The sequence below is a fragment of the Silurus aristotelis genome (genome assembly GCF_946808225.1).
Source record: "Silurus aristotelis genome assembly, chromosome: 14".
Taxonomy (NCBI): Eukaryota; Metazoa; Chordata; class Actinopteri; order Siluriformes; family Siluridae; genus Silurus; species Silurus aristotelis.
This window is the reverse complement of record NC_139587.1, coordinates 13,730,889-13,748,388: the sequence shown is the minus strand read 5'-3', so window position 1 is coordinate 13,748,388 and position 17,500 is coordinate 13,730,889. Positions and strand designations below refer to the sequence as shown.

Genomic DNA, 17,500 nt, shown 5'->3' with positions numbered 1-17,500 from the left:
GTCTTGTTTCTTGGAGTGACGCTGGACTTTCCTGCGCTCCCTCGGCTGCAGGGAGCTTCTGGTCCACGTGTTTTGGATGTTGACAGCTCGCTCCTTGTCGTGTTTTCCCTGCTCGTGTTCTGCTTGCACAGACGGAGCGATAGAACCGAGCGCAGAGACACCTGCGCGCCTGTAGATCTCCATTTCTTAAGGCTTTTTATTCTGTTTTTTTATTTATATCTTTTTTTTTTTTTTTTCTTCCTACGGATCGACGAAGAAAGAAAAGAGGACTGTAAGATCGAAAAGGGGAAAAGGAAAACAAGTCTGCGTTCATGTTTGGGATTCAGGAGAGCATCCAGAGGAGCGGGAGCAGTATGAAGGAGGAGCCGATCGGCGGTATGAACGCGGTGCGCTCTTGGATGCAGGGCGCCGGCCTGCTGGACGCCACCACCGCCGCGCAGAGGTGAGCCAGGGAGCGCGAGGGACCGGGATACTGAGCCAGGCTTTCCCCTGTTTCGCGCTTCAGCGTCGCTGGACCACACCAAAGTGCCTTGTGCACTTGTTTGACATCTTCATCCTGAAGCCGACCAGCGCCTTCCTTTTTTCTCCTGCATTAAAAATTCACGATCTTGTTGATTTCAGTATCGCACTGAACCACGCGTTCATTTCAGGCGATTCAATTCGGCTTTTTACTGACATGTGTAGACTAAAATACAAACATCACGCCGCACAACTGTTGATTCCGTGTTTAAGTTATTGCTCATTTAAAATCCACCAATTTCCATTCCTATTTCCATGCCCACAATTTCCAGCAAAAGGCATGAAAATTTTAAAACCTATATTAAAATAGTTCAATGCTTCTATACTTTCTTCTCTATGTACCACGAGCCTTTTAACTTTAAATTATTTACTATCAAGTTGAATAAAAAAAACAACACAAATACAACTGATTATTTAACAGACATTTTAACACAACACAAGAGATATATTTATAAAAAAAAAAAAGAATATTTTTTTTTACTGACATTCATTAATGATTCGAGCATTTCTTTGTCAGTTCAGGTATTTTATAAGGGTTATAACGGTTGGTCATAGAAGAAAAACTTCAAAATTCATACAAAATGTGATACATAGATTTAATTGATTCATTGCAAACTTGAGCACAATGTACACTGTTTAGAGCCACGTGTGCTCGTTTTCCTGCAGGCTTTATAAGCGCTTATGCCTTCTCTCTTTTTCTTTCTCTGTACCCCGTGTAGTGGTGTAGGTCTGGCCCGAGCTCACTTTGAAAAGCAGCCTCCCTCGAACCTGCGCAAATCCAACTTCTTCCACTTTGTGTTGGCTCTGTATGACAGACAAGGGCAGCCCGTGGAGATTGAGCGCACTTCTTTCGTTGGATTTGTCGAAAAAGAAAAGGCAAGTGCTATTTTTTTTAAAACCAAAACTAAATACAAGGCCGGCAGCTATTTTTTTATATTTTTTTTGCGCAAAAGAAAATTTCTAAATAAAATAGATATTTATTTCTCACCCTGTTATATGCAATATAAATGCATCCACGGTATGCACTTTGCGCCAGACTACTAAACCAAAACAATTAAGTTTTATAGGAGTAAAAGGTACAAGAACACAGAGAGTCACATGGATGAAAGTTCACTGGGCTACATTACATGGCTGTAAAAGCGCCTTTTCTCCTGTTAACACTCGTATATTGCCTTCTACTAAATTATTTATTATCATGGTTTATTCGGTGATCTGCAATGTGACTCTATTTGTCATTATTGATTTATTAGAAAATCACAGATTTTTTTTTTTAAACAAAAGATGCTTTCAGAACATCATAGAACTTCAGTGATTTGGGAGGAACATTTTTAATTCATCTTTAAATATAAAAAATATATAGATACAATTATATTTTATGATTATATACAGGGAATATATACAAGAAATATATACAGGAAATATAACAATAATAATAATAATAAAATAATAATAATAATAATAATAATAGCAGGATCATGCGTTGAATTATGTTTCACGTTGATTTAATTATGATGTAATATGATTATATATTGGCTTTATTTAAAGCGAAAATTAAATAAAGTGCTGGTGTCTGTTTCTCGTTTAATACATTTTCCAATATCTGTGCTGGTTTGTTCTGAATGAGTAAGTGAATAATGCAGTAACTGGCACCGTATAATTGACACCACGCTGTAGTGTTGATGTAGTAAAATTCTGATATTTTCTTGGCTGTCCGTTTAAAATTGATTAAGTTCAGCTCCTGTGGTTTTTACTTGTAACCTCAGTCTACATGTATTACACATGGGGACAGTCCAGTGTCCGGCAGCACGAAGAAGGAAATTAGCTGCTTTTACTAATATATACATTTATTTGTGCAGGAACCGACTGGCGAAAAGACAAATAATGGGATTCATTACAAATTGCAGCTTCTCTACAGCAACGGTAAGCATAATGATATATATATATATATATATATATATATATATATATATATATATATATATATATATATATATATATATATATAACATTATTATTATTATTATTATTATTATTATTATTATTATTATTATTATTATTATTATTCATTTTAGGGAATGGGCTATGATTTGTTTTTTTTAACATGTCTATCCAGAGTACTATTATTATTATCATTATCATTATTATTATTAATATTATTATTATTATTATTATTATTATTATTATTATTATTATTATTAATTATTATTATTGTTGTTGTTGTTGTTGTTGTTGTTGTTGTTGTTGTTGTTGTTATTATTATTTAACCAATCATAAATTTTATGTAATCTTAATATATGTTGAATTATAACGATCAGACCAGGTACTGGGTCAGTATCTCGGGTCATTACATATTATAGATTACTTCATATCAACACATAAAACGCATAAAACCAGAGGCTTTAGAAATTTTGTAGATTTGCAGCGTTCGCATAAATGGCATTACACACATTAAATCAGAAAGGTAATCCTTTAATTATGGTGTTTATTTATTTATTTATTTATTTATTTATTTATTTATTGGCGTCAGTGTTTACAGAAACGTTTTATAGTTTTCAAATGTAAACCGGTAAAGACTATTTCTGTTTACAACTTCCATAATCCCGAACGTGTAAATCTCAGTGTTCTTTCCCCTTTAATTATGAATGAGGTGTTTTGAATACACATTTTAATCCTCATTTGCTGCATGTAGGCCCTTGACACGAAATGCCATTTATGTTTTAGTTCGTTGTGAGCACTTTATTGTAAGATCAGTCCTAATTGATCAAATAAAAAGTATATAAGAACAATTTTGACACTGTCCACATAATTAAATAGTAATTGTACTATTATACTTTTCTATACTGACATACTTTTTGCTGACTTTGAAAGTATGTCAGGCTCTGTTGGGGTTTTAAACTTATTTGTGCTTTTTTTTCATTGTATTTGTGTATGTTATTAGTAGTGCATACATATCTGGCTGTGTGTACTGTATGTGTGTTTGGTTTTGTTCAATAGACCTCTTTATTTCCCACACAGGTATAAGGACAGAACAAGATTTCTATGTACGATTGATTGACTCCATGACAAAACAGGTAAGGCATTATATTAAGAAAACGGTTTTAGATTAACTGTTAAAATAGATCAAGGATAAAGAAATATCAGAGGTGTGTGTGTGTGTGTGTGTGTGTGTGTGTGTGTGTGTGTGTGTGTGTGTGTGTGTGTGTGTGTTTCTGGGGATATGATATGATTGCACCGCAGTGAGTTTAGGGGTTGTGTTGTTTAGTGTGCCTTAGGGGAATGTGGATCTGATGTCTATATATGACATCCTTCTTCTGAAAAAGCATTAAAGATAACATGTTTTAAAAGTGTGTGTTCATACAAGGGCAAACCCTTCTGACATGTCGCTTGATTTGTAATGCCCCACTGAAACTTTACCTTACAGTATTTAAGGGATGCTCACACTCGCTGCCTTTTGCATCATCTTGCATGTACTCAAGAAGTTAATGTCTTTCCAAAAGAGTTATTAGGTATTACATATTGTATTTATATTAGTTACCATATATTCACAGTGGAATGCTCTTAGATATGAGCCTTCGAATTGCACAATTTGTGATTTTTCCCGAGCAATATCTGTGTGTGTGTGTCTGTGTGTGTGTGTGTGTGTGTGTGTGTGTGTGTGTGTGTGTGTGTGTGTGTGTGTGTGTGTGTGTGTGTGTGTGTGTTTGTGTGTGTGTGTGTGTGTGAACCAGAACAGCAAGGAAAATTAGGTCCTAAAGTGTCGACAGCTAAATGGCTTGTAAGATGCAACATGTTTCACAGTGTATTTGGACAAAAATTTTTACTTGGTTGCTTTTCTATTGGACCTCTGCAAGACCTTTTTTTAAATTGTTTTCCATTGATTTATCCCATTGCAATCTTCGATAAATAAATGTAAACTATAAGAAGTTTTGAAAAGAAACGAAAAATAAATGTCTGCTGTAACTTCACATTGTAAAAATGAATGACATTAAATTGCATGAACTAATTTAGTAGTTCATTTAAAATATTTGAATACCTTCTGTGTATTGTATATATATATATATATATATATATATATATATATATATATATATATATATATATATATATATATATATATATATATATATATATATATATATATATATATATATATATATATATATATATATATATATATATATATATATATATATATATATACTTATATTTTATTACATAACAAAATTTAAGTATTATCATGTATTATTTAAAATTATTATATCATTGTTTACATTGTCTTAAAAAAAAAAAAGTAGGCAATTTTTGTCACCTTGTGTGTGTATGTGTTTGTGGAGTTGGTGTAGTTGAAGTGTGTGAAGCTTGCGGGTAATTGGATGGTGCTGTTTAGACCTGACACACCCAAAGAGTAACAGTCTGAACGTTTAGCACATTATGTGCAATCAATATGTGAGCACTGTGTGTGTGTGTGTGTGTGTGTGTGTGTGTGTGTGTGTGTGTGTGTGTGTGTGTGTGTGTGTTTGTGTGTGTGTCACAGCTGACAATGGCCAACTGTCCTCTAGTTCATTTTGAACTAAGCTACAAATCTTAGTGATATTCTTTTTTACCCACTCATTGATCATTAAATTAGAAATCACTATATTTGCATGTTACTTAACCATTTAACCTCCTAGGACCTACCAGTGCACCCTAACACACATTTGTTTTCTTGTATCTACATATATTTTACATCAGTTTCACTTTATGCTTTATGCTTCAAATATAGTAATTAAATACTATCCATTACAGTGAATAACTGAATAATAACCAACTGTTAAAGAGATAAAGCTACCTGAATGAAAAATCACCCTGTTTCTCTTTGAATGCCCACTTCAAAATCCACTCAAATCCATATTAATGCCACAGTCATTCACCAGCCTGAATGTTTTGCCATAAAGTAATTTTGATCTTTGAAACAGATAATATTGTCCATGTTAAGATTAGATTGCCTTTGTGTTTGTGCAAGTGAGAAAGGTTTATATGCAAGTAAAAAGTTGGGGTGTTATGCTGAAGGAGTAAATTCAGGAGGCTAGAATACAAACCTGGTGCTCACTTTAGGGTGCCCCCTCAATAAAAAGCCATTTATCTTACCTCTGCTGTCCCACTTAAACACATTTTTCACTGCAAGATTTACCGGCTGTTTCAGTGGACCACCGCAATACCTATTAATACTGTGGTGGTCACTGAGAGAGAGAGAGAGAGAGAGAGAGAGAGAGAGAAATGTGGAGGCTCTGGTCTTTTGTTTATTTTCAAATGTTTTTAAGACAAATCCAATCTTATTTCAGTACATTTCCCAGGCTCCGTTTCTCTAATCTAAGCTCCACTTTGAACATTTTTTATACAAAAGAAATATATTAAATAAAATCACAGCATAATCTTTACAGTTAAATTGAAAAACCAATGAAGCCACGATCTCACTACAAAAAAATAAATTTTTAATTTTAATTGTAATTTGCTAATTAGTTAATTAATCATTTCCATTTTCTGTTTATTCTCATTTGGTTTGGTCACAACTTGACAGTGTGTGTTTTTTCCCCTCTTCCGTTACATAAAGAGCTGGAATTTAACTTATGATGGAACTTGAATCAGGGTCTAAACTCATTTCTTCAAGCTCTCCCCTAACCGCGTTGTGGTAAGACTTAGGCGTTGCGATGTGTTTAAAACATCTCATTAAAAGCCCATAACTCGGTACAGACTGGTTACAGAACCAGTGGGCTTTTGCAGTCTGGCTTCATCCCAGCAGCACACTGCTCTTACAGAGCAGGTTTATGGAGTTGTTCGACATGCACTTCTCATTAGCACTGGGTAAGAGTTGCCTCCTGAGAATCATTCACTGGCAATGGAGTGCATGCGGAAGAGTGACATGACGGAAGAAAAATAATGATAGTATAGCAACTTGGGCACAGCAAAATATGATAAACCTGTGTAAAGCTGTTCTGTCTGACACACTGCACCACATCATATACCAGCTCCCAAACACACTTTCAGCATGCTGGCAGGAAAGGAGAGAAACAGAGGAGGGTGTCAGGCTGACAAGCCACATTTGTGATCAATGCTTAAGCCTTAGACACTTCTGCTAAAGACAGTGGAAAAGGGTCTCCCCATTTTCTCTTTTTCTCCGTGTCTCTTTCTGTGCTTTACAACAGCTGAGCCACAGAACAAAGGCGAATCACCCACACACATGCACTCACACACCGCGCCTGACATGCTTGCCAGTGACGCTAACAAAGAGGGAAATGTGTTTTCATGTATTTCTACTGAATTGTTTACATGCCTCAGATATAGTTGTCACTTCAAGGCACTGGAGGCGGGCTGTGAATGAGACATGAAGTAGGGCTTGCGCAAAATGAAATATGTATTAAAAGCTGCGTCAGGCACTACTGAAAGCTTCACAGAAGGCTTGGCGACAAGCATGCATGTTTCATGGTTTCCCGGCCTTCCTTAAGGAGCTCTTTGTTCACACAGCTTTAGGCTGGAGCTGGTAGGTACACCCCAACTCCCCTGTTGCTCATGGATGTGTGTGTGTGTGTGTGTTTCCAGAGCTCAGACCGAGTGAAAACGTGTATGGGGAGGAAAGTCTAAAGTGCTCTTAGTATGCCAAAGTTTCTCAGAAGCTCAACCTCGTGTTTCCATTCATTAGTGATTTGAAGTGTAATGTTATTATTATACCAGAAAAAGGTCACAAAAAACTGTGATATGTTTAACGTGCAATGTATTTAAAATTGAAAAAGAATCTCCAAAGAACTGGGTAATCGAAGCTACTTCACTGCATAGTGAAAAAGTATTTTTTTTCCGGCAGCCTTTTGGAAAAAATGTACAAGAGGGAAAAAATTATTTCTAGAAGTGATTAAATAAATTAATAGATGACACTAAGTGTTGCTGCATGTTGCTGCAGCATTGACTTAACAAGACTTTTCAGTTTCAGTAGTTTTAATTTAAAGATTTCAGTAATGTTTTTGGTTATGTCTTACATAAGAGGGTACACCTTCAGAAGGTTACACGGTCATTGTTTTGGTGTTCTGATCTAGACATGTGAGAAAAAATTGACTAACTATTTGTGGTGTTATTCCCAGCACTATGTGCTAGGTAGTGTTATTTTAGCTGCAAGTCTGTTGGATGCATCTTGTGTGATAAATGGAAGACCTAACATATGAACTGAATGCGTGGCTGGGTAGAGGACATGTCTGTATCTTTATGGCCTGCCCTAGGTTCTTTCACTGCCTCGGTGTCTCTGGGAGAGCCTGAGGGTCAGAGCCTTGGGCTCAGACAGTGATGCATGCTATCATACTTTTAAAGGACCTTGACCCTTATTTCCACAATGCAGAAAACAAACAAATGCATGTTCCTGATCAGCAACATCCTCCAGCTGTAAGGAGAGTACATACTAAATACAAAGAAACGATTTTTGTAACTAATTGAAAAAGGCTTGTACAGTTGTGACAGGAAACATTTCTCGTTAACGGCTGTTGCTCGTGCATGCACATTTGTGTGTGTGTGTGTGTGTGTGTGTGTGTGTGTGTGTGTGTGTGTGTGTGTGTGTGTGTGTGTGTGTGTGTGTGTGTGTGTGTGTGTGTGTGTTTGTATGTTTGGGCTAGGGTAAGTGATTCATGGCTGTGAAGGACATGTTGTGTAGAAATGGAAGGGTGGAAACAAAGCTGAGGTTTTTTGGATGAAGTGTTGACTTGGCCAGATGGCTTGCTATGCTCCAGTCTGGCAGCCCAACTGCTCACCACACACACAGACACAGACACAGACACAGACACAGGCACACACACACACACACACACACACACACACACACACACACACACACACACACACACACACACACACACACACACGTAACACTTACATACACAAGCAGATACGCATCCATACACTTTCACTGCAATTTCATTCCAGGTGAAATTCGAAATATACAAGCGACAATCTGTCACTTACACACACACACACACACACACACACACACACACACACACACACACACACACACACACACACACACACACACACACACACATACATACAAAAATACATACGTACATACATACATACATACATACATACATACATACATACATACATACATACATACATACATACAAGCAGGGTGTAGTGTTCCAACATTTGGGGCCAAAATATCTTTTGTGTTTATAATTTAATGATATTCCAGCATATTTCCCCATGGAGCTGGAACTCTGGCCAGATGCCTCTGTAGGGTGCCCTTTATTACATAGCACTCTGTCAGGTCCAGCCATCAAACCAGCAAGCATTCTAACTTTCAGTCTTTTTTCAATAGTTTTAAAAGAAAGACATGATAGAATGACAACATCACCAGTAGTTTGTTTCTCAAATATATTCTCATGAAAATTAACTTTACTGATTCTTAATATCAAGGAAATAGATATACCTGTACACAGGACTTGTTTTAAAGAGCAGGGATGCCATGAGTGCTTTGCAAAAATGACAAACTTAATTCTAATTATGAAACTGGCATTCATCATAAGCTTTTGATCAATAAAGGTCTATTACCAAGAGGTGTGTTACTATGAACGCATTTCCATTTCCATGTGAAAACAAAAAGATATCAGGGCAGAGGGGATTACAAGGACACGTATATATATTTCTTTCCTTTATTGCAGCACAGTATATAAAATATATTTTAAAAGGCAAATAATATATTACAAAGAACAACAAACACTATCCGGCATTACAACTTTAATATAAATGTCACTACTTACATTACTAGCCCAACTAGATGGTTTTAATTGTGATTAAACCCCTGTAATTAAAAATATTCTTTTAGTATATTGTTTGTAGTCTTTTTGTATATTGTTTGTATTATAAGATGATTCATTCAAGATTATTACAAAAATATTTTATAAATTAAATTTCAATTTTAAGACAGATGCTTAGCATAAGTCGACATCACTTCAGCCTGCTGCATGCTGAAACAATTTTCCTCAGCCGTGGTAAAGTGGGCATTAATTGGCCCACTGAGAACCTGGCAAGGCCAGAAATGGACCTCCCTCCATACTGTTCCAAAACTCAAGCCTTCCCACAATGCACTGTGCCACTGTGATGGATTGATTAGTTGTAATAAAGGGAGGCCGCTGTAATTCTGCGCACACAGCAGGCAGAACAACATGTCCCAAGCCAGGGATGCTGGAATGCTCCAGTTCATTCCCATGACACATGCGGTCATTTGGTGAAAGCTTTCTGCCAGATGGAATAAGGTTCACATTAAGCTTTGTAGAAGAGTGTGTGTGGGTGTGAGAGAGAGAAAGAGTGTGGAGATATGTGGTTTTGTGCTCGGTGTGATGTTTCATGTAATGTTTTGTTTCAGGGAAACGGTGCCAATATAAGCGCAATTCTTCCCATTGTTCAATTTCTTACCCCGAGACATTAGTCATAATCTTTCTGCATCTTTACAAGTACTGTATTCATTCCAATGGTGGTAAAAGTGACTCTGCAATCACTTAACAATGTTTTCTTTCACTCCACACAGCCTATTATTTATGAAGGTCAAGACAAGAATCCGGAGATGTGCCGAGTGCTGCTGACACACGAGATCATGTGCAGGTAAGACACCATCATGTATACCTCTTTCTTTTTTTTTTTACCCTCACTATTACACACTGTAAACCTGTGTGCACATCCTTGCTTCACATCTGGACACTGAGAGCTGCTGATGTGAACAATTCATTCCACAGAATTAATCCCCTAATTTTTATCTCTACTGCTGTGGCTTGATTTTCCTCATAATGCAGCATAATATTACCATTTAATTGTTCTCTATCTATTGCTTTTTTTAACCTACTGGTGATTACCATGGGCATTAATCAACACTCTTCGCTTTACTGGGAAAAGAAGAGAACAACCTATTTCCTCTAGCTCACTTATAACAAAAATCAGTTTTTAGAACAATTTTAAAAAGGTTTTTAAAATTTTAAGTCTAATTGTTAGAGCTATTTAATTATTTGCTTGTTTATTTGTTTGTTTGTTTATCAAGATGAATCATTTTAGAGAATTAAGTTTATATATCCATGTAATCTGCTTTCTTCAGTTCGACTACCGGCCTACATATTTTACTTTCATCTACACTATCATACAAACATACTCTAGTCATTTATTACTGTCCACAGCAGGCACAGATAAGGTCTTAACAGGATGATCTATCCCCGCTTCCCCAAACAGCATTTAAAATGTCCTTCTTCAAAACAGACAGAGCTCTGTCTATAAAGTTGCTAAAATGTCAGACAGAGCTTCTACTCTGAGTGGCTATGATTTTATCATGTCAGGGATTTTTAAACCTGTTAAAAATAAGACATACACATGGGAAAGTGCTATTTGCATGTCCTCCTCTGTAAGTAGGAATGAATAGAGGAAGAAAAAGAATTGAACAGACGCTGCACCTTATTATAGGCAAGTTTATAGATGGCATGTTGGTCCATGCCTCTCTATCCCGTTTTCCATCTCTATCCAGGTCATCCACTTTCTGCTCTCAAAGGGGAGAAAGGCAGAGAAAGGCATGCACCTTTAATTAAAATCAAAAGATGAATTCGATGCACTTAAAACTGGGTTGTGGAGATAGGCTCTCATCTATTTTTGGCTGAAGTGGGGAGCATTTGCACAGTTTTTTTCTCCTAAAAATATCCTACTCATGCTTGGTTAATTAGGACAAGGAAAAACTCATTACTCAATGAGAATCTTCATGTTATTCCTCTGTTAATGAATGCAGGTTACTTTGAGTTTGACAGTGAATTATGTGAGGGAACAGGGGCCCTCTTTCTCCCTCTTGCTAAAGTTTTTTTGCGTTCCTTTTCTCTCAACTAAAAATTCGAATATGTTTACTGTTATGAACAAGCAATGCATTAAGTAGCGCAAAAAGTAATAAATGTTTATGTAATTGATGTACTTTCGAGCAAATATTGAGGTGAAATCTTTTATCTGAAAATGATCTGTTTATTTGAATCACCACAACTTGTTAAATTAGAAAAATGCACAGGCTTTATGACACTATGGGAAAAAAATTTCACATTTTTATTTTGCGGTTTAAAAAGCATTAAATTATTTCAGTCGAGTCCTGCTTTGTCTGCTCCCGTTTTTTTTAATTATTTTTTTTTTAATATATATTTACATCAACGAATACTGCCATACACTTCTTCAAACACACACTGCGCTCTTTTTGATTAGTTACCTTCTGGGTCTTCTGACCCTATTGGAACTGGCACACGCCTGTAAGGTCCAGCAAGCATGTGTTAGAAGCACGCACAAAGATCTCCTCATTTTTCTCTATTGCGTCTCATTCTCAATCTTTCATAATAACCCAAAAAAAGAAAACACAGTGTAGAAAAAGACTCTCTCTCTCTCTCTCTCTCTCTCTCTCTCTCTCTCTCTCTCTCTCTCTCTCTCTCTCGCTCGCTTTCTCTCTCTCTCTCTCTCTCTCTCTCCCTCTCCTTCCTCCGTCTGTTACTGAGCCTCTCTGCTGAGCCTGCACTGCAATAGAGGCACAATTACCAGTCTGTGATTAGGCTGTTCTTCATTAATCAGGGCTGTTAATTGCCGCACAGGTTTGCCATTAGCCATATGGCACTGCGCGTGCGGGACAGAGGCTCGATGCCTTCTCCCATCTAACAGCACTGACAGGCAAAACAAGAAACAATTGCTCAAGAGCAACAGCACGGTGTTTATGATAGGACCCCAGTTCCTCAAATAAACAGATTCAGGAGGGTTTGATTCAGTCAAGTTTTGCAGCTTTTTTGTTTGAACTGCTAGCCAACCACAGAGGAGATCCATAGTAGCGAGTAATAGATCTGAATACGTGTCTTGGGATGGGTCGGTCCTAATGGCATCAACGAGGGCCACATCCTGGTAATTATGTGCTGCAATTTGGATTTAACTTCTTTAAATGCGGTGGCAGGAGGAAACACTCAAGATTAAAGATACACACTGGTGGGTCCACTGGGACGGGGCAGAGAAGAAAAAAGCCCCAAACAAAGCTGCAGCAATGCCTGGACTAATTAGCATAGTTTTTGTGTAGGGGGGTGAATGAGGGGTGGGGGATTTCTGATTATGTCGTCCCATGGGTCCTGGCTGATGATTGGATTATTGGGATATAGAAAGTCACATCATTCTATACCCCTCTCCCCTCTTTCCTCCTCTTCTTTCCCAGCATGCTTTACTCTGGTGATCCATGGGGACCTGAGTGTGACCCACTTCTGAAAGAACAGCACTAAAGACATGAGTACACCCAGAAGAGGGGGGAAAGCAATAGAGAGGGATGTGGAAGGAGAGAATGCAGGGGAACATGAGACCAAGGAAACGTCAAAAATGAACAAAGTGACACTAGGTCACCAAAGAAGCATCTACTGATGATTCATAAACACCCAATGAGCTCTTGCAGCCTCCGTGTCTCTTCAGTTTTGTGCTTCAGTCTCTTCTCTGACTCAGTAATGCATGTCTACTAGAGATGGCTCTGACTGTCTGTGTGTGTAAATGAGAGAGATTCAGGGGGTCTGAGAAATGAGTTGAGGTCAAGCTGGGACTGCGTTATCGCACTCATTAAGCCTGTAGCCCCTCACTCACAAAGCTGCTGCTATCACATGACTCCTTTCTCTCCAGCCCCCTCTGCCATCTGTGCAGGGAAACTTGAGCCCAGTGCTCCACCTGCTGCACCACAACAACCCCCACCTACAGGGAACATAGAACCCTGACCTTCCTCATCTTTCCTCCTTCTCCTTCTCCTTTCCTTCCTCTCTCATCTTATCTCATCTCATCTCATCTCATCTTAACAGTTTCCTTATTGTTTTTGAATAAGAAAATAAAAAAATAAATAAATTTAACATTTCTGAGGACTGAGTTCATCTATGCATATAAGAATTTTAAGGCACACAGAAAATATGGTGAAAAATGTCACATCACAAAACATTTTAGCTGTGTTGGCCATATTGCTTTTATGTAATGTCTACAAAATGTATTTCATGAAAAATAAGTGGAAGTTTTTACAGTATTTTAAAGCTAAAGGGTGTTTTAGATTATGTTTAAAAGCAAGTAGAAACCATCTAAAACCATCAGGAGTAATTGTTATGTTTTTCTATAAGGGGATGTAATCAGTAGTAATCAGATGTTTTTTTTTCTTGTCCAGTAACCCTTAAGTAATTATACAGTATTCTGAAAATGTACACCAAAAAGTTTTAACATTTTTCACTTTTCTGTGTGTAAAATGAAAGTATTTTAATGTATTATTGTATTATGTCATTTTATAGCAATTAATGTTCAGTCTTTTTTTGTTTGTTTATTACTACACTACTACATTTTACATAATATATATATATATAGATACTCTATCTATTTATGTAAAATGCAAATTAATTTTAACATTGGCACAAATGTTATTAATGCACAAATAATGGAGTGTGGATTTCTTTTTTGACAATTTTTATTTGAATTAAAACCTCCAACACAACACACATTTATTCACATTCATTACAAAATAATCTCCAACAAAAAAAAACATTTTAATCCCTAAACATTTTTTTTAGTGTTGCACCAAGTCTCAAGTCAACACAAAACTCCGTCATGATGCTCACATCCAGCCATTAAAACCATCCGTGTGGAAACATAGCGAACGTTCGGTTTGATGTCCTGATTTACGTATTTGAAAATTTTTTAGTGTATTTAAAGTATTTTTCCATAACCTGCCATCTGAAAATGTAAACAGTTTTTAAAATCACTCAGTGCAAAGAAAGAGAATATAAATCTTTTCTCATGTGTCCAAATAGAAAATCAAGTTCTTTGAAAAACATCTATAACCTTCGAAACATATATAGTTTTCATGCTCTATGTTGCGCATGGTTTTACTAATAATAAACATACATTTGCATAAAGCATCCATATTTGTTCATGCCTATGTTGATTAAAAACTTGAAAACTATAAATGTAAGGTACATTTAGAACAGATAGAAATGTGTGATTAAGTTGCAATTTTGAAGAGTTAACTCATGACATTCATTCAATAAATATATATATATGTTCCTCTCAATCACAAGCTTAATGAGGCAATAAACTGTGAGGTGTGTGTGTGTGTGTTGGCTGAAGGGGAGTTTTGCCCTGTAATTGCTACTTCTTCAGGTCAACTTAAACATGTGTAAAAAGCATATTAACTCGCTCCTTCTCTTTTTCTCTTTTTTCCACTTCTGTACACCCCCACTTCCCCTGCTGTGTCTTGTCTGTTTCTGTTTAGCCGCTGCTGTGACAAGAAGAGTTGTGGCAACCGTAACGAAACACCCTCTGATCCCGTCATCATAGACAGGTAAGAGGTGGATTAACACTTTTTGGCTCTGTGTGTGGGTGTGTGTGTGTTAGTATGTGTGTGTGTGTGTGTGTACATAAGCAAATGCGCAAAATGTAAGAAACCATTGGCTCCCTATTAGTAGTGCTTTGTGTGTGTGTGTGTGTGTGTGTGTGTGTGTGTGTGTGTGTGTGTGTGTGTGTGTGTGTGTGTGTGTGTGTGTGTGTGTGTGTGTGTGCGTGATAGACAGAAAGAGGGTGTGTGAAAATATGGGTATGTTTTTTGGATGCTCCAAGATAAAAAATCTCCATCTGCCGACTGAGGTTATAAGCTGATGACCTCTTCGGTGGATCGGCACTTCAGAAAGAATTGAAAAGTGCTAAACTATTTATTTCAATGAACCATTATTACAGTTTATGAGCAAGAGAGACACTCACTCCAGCACTTACACACCCACAGTCATTAGTAGTGTAGTGTGAGAGCTTGCTCTCTGCTTCTATGGCTTTTTACAGAAACATCCGTTCCAATCAAAGCCTGCGGTTCAAAGCACTCAGCATCACTTGTGAAGACCCAAACAGCCGTGTTTAAATTGTGTGAAGAAAAGAAGAATTTGTTTACAGAAGAGTTGCTGTACACATGAAACCAGTAGCAGGAACATGTTGAGCCTGTGCTGTAGACCACTGGGTTCAATGGTGTGTGTCTCCTGTGCATATAATTATTAACACACTCAGCCCTATATTAAGGCCTTGAAACCTGTGTGGGAATTAAAAGTAAAGAGTGTCAAAACAGAATAAATCTGACGGATCTTTTCTGTCAGTCAGAAGACACTTGGCTTAACAACAATTCCCCTACAAGGGTTAAATTTTACACCTGTAAGTTTTTTTTTTTTTAATAATACACTCTCATGAGTTGTGAAATGACCTATTAGAATCACAATACCTCAAACTTGTCCTTTACCAGCAAAAATCTTAGATGACAATAGATTTATATAAAAATAGCAGCAACATGCAACATGAGAAATATATATATTTTTATTAATTGTATATGGTTGGTTGATATTGTGAAGACATTGACAAGTTTGTTCTTATCTGAAAACCAATATAATAGAAAAACACACCAATACTTTAGAACAATGTGGATTATGTCCAGAAATTGGTCAACTCACAAGGACAGGTTTTTCACTTCCTTTAAAGATGGTTCTTTTTCTGAAAATTCCTTTTTAAGGTTTTTTTAGGGTTGTAGAGTGAAGGAAAGCCTGTAATGCAGGAGAGTTTAGAGTTGAAGTCGAGGGCAGATGTCTACACAAGAGTTTGTCATTTGTGTCCGTGTGTTTGTGTGTTAATGAGCCATGGTGCTATCAGATGAACACAGCTGTCGTAGTTTCACTTGAGCTCTGCATGTGTGGAGAGCTGTTTATGAGAAAGACTTCTACCTGGATGCTGGTTATGTGTGTGTGTGTGTGTGTGTGTGTGTGTGTGTGTGTGTGTGTGTGTGTGTGTGTGTGTGTGTGTGTGTGTGTGTGTGTGTGTGTGTTCGTGTATATCGAGCTCATTTCTGCTCCATTGGCCCAGAACACTTCACAGTTCACCACAGCTGCACCCTCACTATGCCACATGGCCTCACCTCCACCCATCTCACACACACACACACACACACACACACACACACACACACACACACACACACACACACACACACACACACACACACACACACGCACTTCTTTCTGCCTATCACTGCCCACTTTTCTTAACTGTTGTCCTGAATTCACTCATTTGTTGCAATGCATCCAATAATAGTTTTTTCCTTTTGATTGTATTATGGTATAAGCAGATTAGCAGCTGTGCTCTGGGTTGTGGACACTCCAGGGCTCAGGTGAGAGCACAACTAATTGATGGCAAAATAGATGCAGAATTAAACAGTTACTCCTCCATCACTCAGTACCTACAGGACTAGAAAATAGGTCATGTAAAACAGAGGTGATTGATGCATTTTAGTTTGATTAGAAGATATGATTTCCAGCAAATGCTGCTAAGTCTGGGGGTTCATTTAAACACACACCAAACGCATATGCATCCAAAATATGAATTCAAGCCTCTATTTCCCTCCGATGTTCTTTAGTTGAATAAATAAGAGCTCATTAGTGTGCTCTTGTTTCAAACAGCTGATTAGGTTTTACAGCAGTAATTAGCCAAGCTAGCACTAATTCCTCTGGAAGAGTAATGAGAATCATTTCCTAATTAGCTTCCTCTCATAAGCAACCGCAATACCGGCTGCTAAGACAAAACTGGAGAAATATCGAAAGAATAACGTCAACTCGCGATGCCCTATTAGATTGTTAAAAGAACAAATCTGAGCATCACTGGGGCACAGGTTCAGTGTTAGTGGAAAGCATGCTTGTTTTGAGGCGCGTGTAAGTAATAATCGCACACCAGGGCAGAAAGCATATTTTAATTAGAATACTCAGATGGAATTAAAAGCAGTCCATTACCATGTCTTCCGGCTTTCAATTGTATACACGTGAAAGAAAGCAAGAATGAGCGAGTAAGTGTCCGTCCTATACAACAGATTCGAATTCACATTCCCCGTCTTTTCTAACTTTTGACTCCCGAATCCATTTAATGCCCCAGTAAGATTATTTCAAATACTTTA

General features: G+C 37.2%; 1 protein-coding gene across 3 annotated transcripts in view; it reads left to right on the top strand.

Annotated features, from left to right (window-relative positions):
- Positions 1 to 17,500, top strand: part of ebf1a (EBF transcription factor 1a) — a 103,887-nt gene that overhangs the window by 565 nt on the left and 85,822 nt on the right. For all 3 annotated transcript variants that reach the window (XM_083560333.1, XM_083560332.1, XM_083560334.1), the window contains exons 1-6: positions 1 to 442; positions 1,239 to 1,395; positions 2,376 to 2,439; positions 3,535 to 3,590; positions 10,064 to 10,137; positions 14,801 to 14,869. The exon at positions 1 to 442 is cut by the window's left edge. In XM_083560333.1, the coding sequence (XP_083416459.1) occupies positions 312 to 442; positions 1,239 to 1,395; positions 2,376 to 2,439; positions 3,535 to 3,590; positions 10,064 to 10,137; positions 14,801 to 14,869 (551 nt within the window). In that variant the 5' untranslated portion in view covers positions 1 to 311. The remainder of the gene's footprint in view (positions 443 to 1,238; positions 1,396 to 2,375; positions 2,440 to 3,534; positions 3,591 to 10,063; positions 10,138 to 14,800; positions 14,870 to 17,500) is intronic.